This window comes from Diadema antillarum, unplaced genomic scaffold (genome assembly GCF_040938485.1).
Source record: "Diadema antillarum isolate AM-2024a unplaced genomic scaffold, OU_Dant_1.0 scf00000055, whole genome shotgun sequence".
NCBI classification, from domain to species: domain Eukaryota; kingdom Metazoa; phylum Echinodermata; class Echinoidea; order Diadematoida; family Diadematidae; genus Diadema; species Diadema antillarum.
In genome coordinates, this window is record NW_027270944.1 from 1435652 (window position 1) to 1445942 (window position 10291).

Below are 10291 nucleotides of genomic sequence, written 5' to 3' on the forward strand. Positions count from 1 at the left end.
CTATGCCAGTCACTGAAGAATCCATAATTTCAGGTGGTACAATGTACCTCAAAAAGTGCATGGCATATTTGATTTATATCCTACATCATGAATTCTCAAAGTAGATTAGGTAAAAAAATAATGATAATCATAATAATGTGTAGGCCTACTAATACAAATTTTCTGCAGCATTATAGCAATTAATGGCCAACTGGCTATCAGGTGCACTGCTGCCACACACAATATATGCATGGTCCATGTACAAGAACAAAGTAAAGGCTGCCGTTGCAGGGCAGGCGCTTGCTCACCATGGCTCAGCCTCATTTACGATTCACTTTGTTGAGATATCAATAGCTGAAGATCTCATTATAGCCAAATTTTCATTAACCATTTTGAATTGATTATGAAGAAGCATGCGTATGTGTGTCCATATTCAGAATTAAACTTGTAAATGTTGTCAATCCATGTAGCATTGTGCCTCAGTAGATTCTCTCTGTGTGTTCTCACTTCTGACCTCTCCTTGACTTGCTAGGTGAGGATGCGAGAAGTGAATTTCACTCAAGCCAGCCACTCGTCTGCAGCATCCTGTCTGAGGGCCTATCACAGTATACAGCCCAGATCAGGATAAATCAAGGACTGCAGCCGGGAACACACTCCCCTGCTCATCAGCATGGTGATGGTGATGTTGATGAGACAGGAGAGGCAAGCGAGCATCCTGTCTATGACTGTATGGCAGCCAAGACGGGGGCCTGGAAACGGGCGTGGCATCTGCTGGGGCGGGTCCTCTGGTCAGATGCCCTCATTATCACAGGTGTCGGTAAGGGGGATAGACATCTAGCTGCAGAATTATGACATGCAATATCGATAACTAAAGAAGCAACTGAACTGACCTGTCTTTCATTAATCTTCAGCGTTATGAAGCACTATTTAATGAAAAGCTTACTTACATGGATGTGATGAAAAAAAAATCTTGCTTTGATTATCATATGTGGAGAACAGAGGAAGCAGCGGTGAAATGTTTCCAAGATAATTGCCAAAAAGAAATGCAAAAGAATGGTGACAGGTAAAATGTGCAAGTGGTTGTTCATAAGGGAAATAAAAATCTGACTGAAATATGGACAGTTATTTGCAGATATTATGTAAGACAAATGCACAGAAAATGTATGTTTTTCAAGTAAAGTAACAGGAGGATATAGACACTCATAATATGTCCTCTTTCAGGTAAACTGACAGTAAGGGGAATGTTACCTTGAAGATTATGTGATTGAGTTTATTATACTGAAATAGCACAAGACCACAGCATCACTGCAATAATTGTGATACAATGGTATATCAAGATTACCACTGTGATGCAAAAATCACCCTTTTTGTTTGCAAGAAGATTTTCCTGGAATTATAGTTTATTAGGCCAACAAAGTTTGATAGTGCTGATTCTCAGAATGCTTAACCCTATATCGTCGCTGGGGTGACAAGACCTTGTATCTGAAATTTTGGTGAAAATGACTTTTTTGAATTAATGGTCAAATAATGGGTTAAGTGATGTCCTGTCCAAATCCCAACGGTCTTACTCCAAAAATGAAGCCACCACAGTGATGGCATGTCAAAGGAAAGGCTTTCCCATTCGCTCTAGTGCTTTGGCCGCCATGTTTTTTGGCTTTCCTGAACATTTGACAATTTGTAGATACGAGGTCTTGTCGCCCCAGCGACGATATGTGCTTTGAGTACCAATTGGCACAGAAAACCTCAAAGTATTGCACGCATGCCAAAGTCCCTGGCACTCAAAGGGTTGATATTTATTAGGGCTTCTGTCTTTGATTTGTCACAGATGTTTATATTTTAGGAAAGGGGAAAAAATGTACAATGTTTACATCAAAAGTATTGTGAAGCTCACTTGATTCAGTGCCAGCTGCTGACTAATTTATAGAGTAGGCCTACCAAAGTGTGATGGCATAGTCATTCTTCACCATGGAAACTGGTTCTTTAACAACCTCACCTAGCCTGAATATCGGAACACTTTTGTTGCTAACCATGCTCACATCTTGTTCCAACCCAAGCAATAACAACAGACTGTGACATCAAAGCTTTGTTACTCTATAGTACCAGCCCACAAAGAGTGTTTAGAAGTATAGAAGATGTAACTTTTCTGAAAAAAAAAAAAAAATTGCTTCGTGATCGCAAACTTAACCTCCACCTTGAAAGTAGCTAGATATGATTAACATGTTATAGATCAAACTGAGTGTGAAATACATTATGTATCACATTTGCTGAGTAGAAATGTGTCTCACAGAACAGTGGTACTGACACTTCCTATTTGCCACAGAACTGAGATGAGCAACTCATTGCACTGAGTATGATGATGGTGCAAATAACACATGGAGCAACTCATCATGGGAACTGTATTGTGGTTCTGATGACATTCAGTTAAAGGGAAATGATACCCAAAAATACATAGGCTTATGGATTGAGTGAATGCAGCAATATTAGTAGAAAACTCTGACAATCTGTTCGAGAGTTATAATGAATTTTGTAAAGTTTGGTGACGAGATCGCTGGATCAGAAGACTACTACAGATCATGATGTCATATAATTATACACTACTATAAAAAGAAAATCTAAAGAAAGTTCCACAAAATATCATTTCATTTGAAAAGTACACAATTCCTAGACTTTTTACTGACATAATAATGTCAAGTGTCATATTGCTCCCCTGCTTTCTGAATTGTGCTCTTTCATTATGCTAGAAAAGTGAAAATACAGTATCTTGAATTTTCTTTATGTCATGGTGCATATGTGATTTCATGATCTGTAGTAATCTTCTTATCCAGCAATCTCGTCACCAATTCAAAAATTCATAACATTTGGACAGATCGTCCGATTTTCCTCAAACTTTCACTGTTGTATTCTATTATTACGTATTGCTGCATTCACTCAATCACTTCTTGTTTGGGGGCTTCATTCCCCTTTCAGTTTACTAGACATCTCTGTCAGCCTACAACTGTACGCTGAAACATTGTTTACTCAACCTTTGATCCTGTCATCTTCTTTTTCTTTCTCCTCTAATATTCTTCTTGCCATCCGTCCTATCTCTTTGTTGTTAGTGTTGCTGTTGTTCAGATGTTTCTACTTTTTTACAGTGCAGTCCACTTACTATCTTTGGCTTGGCAAAGAGGGGTATCAGATTGAATGTATTAAAATACTAAACTGTCCGTAAATGCAACAAAAAACACAATTTACCCACATTATGATCATGGAGCTGATTGTACTGTATATTCTTTTATTATCAACTATTTCTTTGCCATGTGCTATTGCATGATTAAATATTGTGCATGTATTATCAATGAGAGTTGTTTCTGTCGACAGTTTATTGCAAAGTTGGCTGCAGTTCATTATTCTGAAGATTCATTATTCCAAAGGTTCAATAGTATTTATGATGAGATAAGGTTTGTTGTTTCAAGGATTTGTTAGTCTAAATACATGTATGAAAAAAAAAAAAAAGATTAGTTCATCCAAACACAAAGTAAGGTTCGTTATTCCCTAGGTTTGTTGCTTTGAATTAAGCAAGTTTCGAAAGTCCAAATCTTATATCATTGTGTGGCACTAATGAACTTTCAACATAAGACCACAAATATTCAGATTATCAATCCCATTTGCATTTGTAGACCAACAAACATTATTACATTATGTAGAATTTGTGAGTTTTGGTATAATGAACCATGGGAATGACCATTACCCACAAAGTTAAAGGGATGGTGCTGTTTCACTTGAGATGGGTCTTCAGGTTTCCACCTTCTTTCGATGATGATTTTTTGAGATAATGAGCAAACCTCATATTATTAAAAAAAGAGCATATAATTCTAAGAAGAATTCCTCCTGGAATTGTAAGCTCTTTAACATTTTATAAAGTGTTTTTTAAGTATCTCGCAAAAAAGGTTGAAACCTGAATACCCACCTCAACCAATACTATATGTAATCCCTTGAAGCCTTCATGAAGATGAGTCTGTTATGTGTGCATTTTAGGGACTTGTGAAGGAATGGACTAGGATATTGTCATTTCTCTTATCGTAGAGAATAAACTGCCACTCTGGAGAATAGAGACAAAAGATTTAATGGCTCTTTGTAAATTGTGAGTGTGATCATTTTCAAGTGCAGGAATGATACAATGGCTTTTTGTGTGAATTTTTCAATGTAGCTGGAAATGGTGCTGCAAGGCCTTATGAAAGTCACATGTGGCTCAGTGCGTCATGGAGCAACGGAAGCTATTGCAGAAACAAAAACAACAGCTCAGGAAATATCTGTAGTTGTGGAATTTGTTGTGGTCTGCATGTGTGAAATATTAATAGCTTTTAACAGCAGGAATAGGTTTATGTAACAAAAGGATACCGCTGTTCAAGGCTATGGAGTATATTGATACTTTCAATAGCATTTTCTGCCAACACTTCAGTATCTTAGCAATGACAGAATCCAGTGTTGTTTATCGATATTTCTACCTTGGACCTAGGAATATTGTTAACATTTTTGGGGTTTGTTTGTTTTTGGGAGTTTTTTTTGGCAAACCTCAAAGTTACAATAATGGATGAGCAATACATCCCACAGTAGACAATAAGTCAATTTTAGATTCTGATTGTTACATAGGTTCGAGAATTGTCTATAGTTCAGACAACAGGAAGGAACCTCAAGGCCTGTACAAACACCACTTCAAGGTCAGCTTTTGTCCTGTTGTGTAATTAAAAAGAAAGTCATGACACGGGTGCGTGTTAGGATTAGACAGGAAAAAACATATACACACAGACAGACACACACACACACACTAACAACCTTTCACCCATTGATCTGTGGGTTACACCTTTGTTATTATTATTATTATTATCATTCTATGTATCCTTCAGGGGTTTTTTCTGTTCCTCACACTCTGGACAACGCACGGAATAAAGTTACCAAAAGTGATTATACTGTACATGTATTGTTTCCCGTATTCCACTAGACATTACACAAAAATGATGTTTGAGAAAGAATAAGAACATTACAACTGCACCCCCTGTAGAACAAAAGAAATGTCAGGTACTCTCATAATGCATTCACCAATATATTCATGTCTTCGGCATTTTGCGTCTCCTCTCGATGCACATGATATCTTTTCTGTTTATGTGATTTTGTGGTCATGTTTTCGTGGTCCACACAATCTAGAATTGATGGGTGACATGAAAAGAAAAGAAAAAATAATGATTAAAAGATGTCAGTTATGCCATCCAGAACGTTCGTGTTAGGGAAAGATGTGGGTTGGCAGAACAAGAGAAAATCTTGCTTACCGTTGTGAAACCATAAGCAGTTGGAACAAGCATTGGTTCAGACAGCCAGTAATAACGAACGCTGCCGAACAACCCAATCTTTACTGTGGTTGTATTTTTGTTACAAACGCCCTTATTATGTGAATGACCTTCTAATTAATTTGATATTCATAAGTACATAGCTTTGCAGGTCGAACCCCAGTGAGCAATAACCACATTAACGGTGATCCATGCCATGTGATGTTTTCACAATTTTTTTTTTCAATTCATGTGAACATACACACAATCCTTCAAATGATTATACCCTTATGTTTGTATTTGCACTCAATTACCTCATTGAAGCTGCCCAGTACATGCAAGAATGGATAAGAGCGCATGAGTAAACCACGTCATAAAGAGTAATGATGAATAAACCCCTTCTAGCAAAAATGCACCATATATCCAAAATGTAACATCTCTATATTTCCCGTTTTGTTTGTTTTAATAGCCTACGTGTACAGGAGAAAATGGGAGCAACATATTATTACTGATATATCTTGAGTAATCACCACATAAACAGATGAAGAAAGACAGCTGTACATCAATTTACTGTCTCAAACCAAAGCATTGAATCAGGACAACAATACTGTATAATCACACACACACACACACACACACACACACACACACACACACACACACACACACACACACAGACGCACATATAGAATTCGATGAAGTACACAGTTCAGAACAATGATTATATAACTTCTTGTGTTTGTGCTCAGCACATTTTTAATGTTCATGCCTTCCAAAGACACATTCATATGAAGTTCTGAATATATTATACTGAAGTGTACAATTTGGTCAATGTGCCTCGCCAGCATCCATTCAGTGGCAGTGTGAATAGCTAGTTCTCAGTAGAAAATATACATTGTCTGTTTTGCGTAAATAAATAGATGTGCATTTGCCACCCAAACGCCCTATTTCAATCTTGAAAGAAAAGGAGAATATTTCACCATTTTGATACTATGTCGAATCGACTTCAAAACACTTAACGTTCAGTATGAATAGTGTGCTTTTCATACGGATACACTTTAAATCAAATTTATATATATGTATATTGTATTCAAATGCACTTTTATCAGATAAGTGTTCACTCTTACATTCGGAACATTGAACACCATCCATAATCATTGTTACACTTCCCTTTCAATCTCGTTTTGTTTTCAAGTTCATATAATTTAATTCTATCACTTTGACCGTGAAATTCAACAGAGAAAATTGGAGAGAAAGAGAGAAAAAAAAGGTTAACATCGAGTCCCAATGGATGTCATTAGGAAGAACATACGCGGAGCTCATAAGCATAGGCCCAGGCGTAGTCAAGGAGACTAGTCCGGAAATAACCATGTTTAAAATCCGAGACATGGAAACATAAAAATAATAAACGTAGTCAAACAAAAGGAAATGAGATGTTGTGAAGAGATGAAGTATATGACAGAGAGGACTGCATAAAGGTATGAATATATAGCTTTTCAGCGGAAAATGTCATCTCATGGTCTGATGATTAAGTATCAGATGTCCTTTTGTTATGATAATCAAAACAGATGAATGGGATAGCATTTGACTTGAACATTTTTGATGAACATGACAAAGCATACATTGAATTGATTTGCATTTTGCTATTACTCTACAATACATTTCGTATGCCTGTTTGATTTAGTAATCATTGTTTGTCAAATGAGTAGTTTAAAAGGGAGGAAATAGTCAAGTGCCTATTCACTTTGTTTTGATTTGAATTTGAATTTGTATGTGCTGAAAATACTTCACGGTCTTTGTTAAACAGACTTAACCATATTTATATATGCTCATTCTTAATACAATACAGTCAGTTCTGCTTAAGTTGAATTCACATATAGTGGAATTTTCAAATCCGAAAAGTATCCATTAATTACATCATGTCCAAGTCCAATAGTGTCCATTTCGAAAGTCATTCTCTTGTCTCAATATCTAGTATCTAGAGTCGATTGTAAGTCCAGTTATCATAAGAGACATTTCTTTTTTCAGGCGTTTTCTACCTGTAGGCCTAAGGGCGGGGAGAGGGCGGGGATGGGGAAGAGGGTAAATGCGATCGACTGCACATACTTTACATATCCTTGGCGATGTCGCTCAGGGTTTGTGGACCGCTGAACATCATGCAGTGCCTACCAACGCTGACAGCCATTTTTGTTTTAGTCAACATGATCAGCTGCAGCTTGGTCGAGTCGTTGTTATCGTTGATGAATACACGTTCATCTTGGACGAGAGAGTCAACCAACTCCCCCTCGATCGTGTACCGATCTATCGTCAGCATCACCGCTTTCCTATCTTGCTCCTCGTCGTCGCCCTGTAGTTGAAGAGACGCGATTAAGACGTGGTCACTGGTGACGACTGGTCGAATGGAACTCGCCTGCTTCTCTTCTATACGCCAAATGACACTGCCTGACATGTCAACTGCAATGATTTCCGCAGCATTTGCAGCAACGATTTTTTGCTTTTCGTTTCGTGTGACAACAAGATGCTGTGGGCAGAGGGTTCCCGTTGAATATGTGGTGAGCGGCTCGCCTCCTGAAACCGAGTAGGCGTAGCATGCTGGTACTCCGCTGAATGCAACCAGAATGTTCTCGGGAGTGTACCCTTCGGTGAGGCAGACCGGCACACACTCGTCCGGTACGTCTTCTGGCCGACTGTAACGGAAGTCAAGATTCTCTTTGCCCTCGGAAGAAAAAGCGCGAAGACGATTTTCATGGTCGATGATAACGAACTGTCCATCCGCCAAAGCCGCGATGTGCTTCACATTTACCCCATCGAGAACGCGCTCTTTGGATCCGTTCGTCAGAACGACCACGAGTCCGTCGTCGTCTTCGGGTGCTATCGCCAGTCGTCCATCTGGGAAGACCGTCATCGCAGATACCGCTGATGTCAGGTCGTGTTGACGGGACAGCTCCCACTCTGAGAGTTGGAAGAATTCGCCGACGAATGCTGTCTGCTCAGAGATGGACATTGTCCGCCGAAAGCCCATGCGACGCGTGTACTCTTTTATCTCCTCCATTTGCCCATCGCTTGGCTTTCGAGCCAAGATTTCGTCTACCCTTTGGAAGAAAAGATCCGCCTTACTATGTTCTAGCGTAAGTCCAGGATTGCCATCATCGCTTCTAATGAGTCCCGTGGCGCTGTTTAACCTGTCGACAGCGATCTGGTTTGCGTCATGAATGCTCTTTATCTTGCCAAGCAGAGTGCGTTTAACCGCATCGCATTCATCAAGAAGCTTGCGACGATCAGCATTTACAGCTTCGATGACGGCGTCGGCTGTGCTGTTGATGATTTGCTCGAGAGTGTCGATTTCCATATTCACTTCTCTCTGTTCCTTTTCAATGCGAGACAACTGCGCCGTCATTTCCTGAACTTTTGTTTCGCACTTTGCAACAAGACTCGTCATTTCATTCGCGAAATTCCTCTGGGCGATGTTGATCTCGACGCAGTCGTGCTGACCTTTCTCGTGGTCGATGATGACGCATCTTGGACAAACAGAGGCTCGACAAGTTCTACAGAAGAAGCTGAGCTTTTCTTCCGGATGCACCTTACATCGTCGGACTTTCTGTTTGAATTGTTCTTTCCCACTCACCAGATCGGCCAGAGGGATCACTTGATGTGTTTTCATTAAGCGACGAAGTTTTTTATGCGCGTCGACGCAGTCGTCGCATAGAAAACCGTCACATTCGTCACAGCACGCAATAGCCACGGCATCCTCGGAGTCGCAAGAACTGCATCTCGTGTTGGTCAGGTCTACAAGCAGGCAACTCTCTTCGTTCTCTTTCTGTCCGTTGCAAATATTTTCTCCTTCGGGAGAGAGGGGATCGGTAGCGGTCGTACACTTGGCCAAATCCAGGTTACTGGACTCGCAACCGTTCGGGCACCGAACGTCGCAGTCATGTCCCAGCACCGTATTGTACTTGGCATAACAATCCAAACAGAGTCTATGTGAACAACCTAGTGCTAGTTTGTCTTCAGGTCTTTTGCCACATATCGTACATCTAGAGCCTTCTCCAACAAAGTGGTCCAAAACCGTTCTCCCATCCATCGTAGAGCTGTTATCGTATTTCAGAGGGAGACGTAGAAACCTTTTTTCGTTTATCGATAGAGCGACTGATTAATCCTTCAAATAGTCAAACATTTTATATACTTGATTTTTGATCGATAAACCATGGAAACGTGGAATAGAGTTGATTGGTTTAAATCATGCCCACGTCATAGCTGTTGGGCGGGTTGACATGCTAGTAAAACAGGAAAAAGTGCGGATGTTGTGGGTTACTAGGGCAGGAGCTAAACGTGTTTTTACCAGCCATACCACCAATTTCACCCTTGTGCTTTGTGTCATGGACAAAAGGGAAATGTTGATGGGAGTTTGTAGAAAATGAAAATATTCTTGGATTACTATTGATCACAAAATTAGACATTATCCAATACTAATGCCATATTATAGTCGGTGCTGATATCATACAGAGTACAATCTCGTTAAGGTAGAAGGAAAATGTTTTGAAGATAAAACAAGACTTTTTTCAAACGTTGTGTACCTTCCGTCGTTCTCATGGCCTCTACTTCCGGTAGTCACAAGAATGTAAAAACAATGGCGGTAAACTCGAGGCTAGTGATCACGCAATATTTCTTGGCCTAAGGTAATACTGACAAGATCGTACCTATTATAACTATTAAAGGAATGGTACAGTTTCCGTTGAGATGGAGTTTGAGGTTTTAATCGTTTTTTTGATGATGATTTTCTCAACATAATGAGAAGCCTCTTGTGAAATATGAAAGAGCATATAATTCTAAGAGGAATTCACAGTTTATTTGATGAAAATTGGTTTTTGAAATGGCTGAGATATCCAAAACAAAGCAATCGTTATTTAAGGTGGAACCCTAATTTTATTGGGATCGCTTTGTTTTGTTTTGTTCTGTTCTGTTTTGGATATCTCAGCTATTTCAAAACCGATTTTCCTCAAATAAACGTT

General features: G+C 39.3%; 1 protein-coding gene across 1 annotated transcript; it reads right to left on the bottom strand.

Moving 5' to 3' along the window:
• Positions 1–7389: 7389 nt before the first annotated feature.
• On the bottom strand, positions 7390–9401 carry LOC139715817 (uncharacterized). Its single transcript, XM_071627356.1, has one exon. The coding sequence runs from the start codon at positions 9361–9363 to the stop codon at positions 7390–7392; it is 1974 nt and encodes a 657-aa protein (XP_071483457.1). The 5' UTR covers positions 9364–9401.
• Positions 9402–10291: the final 890 nt, after the last annotated feature.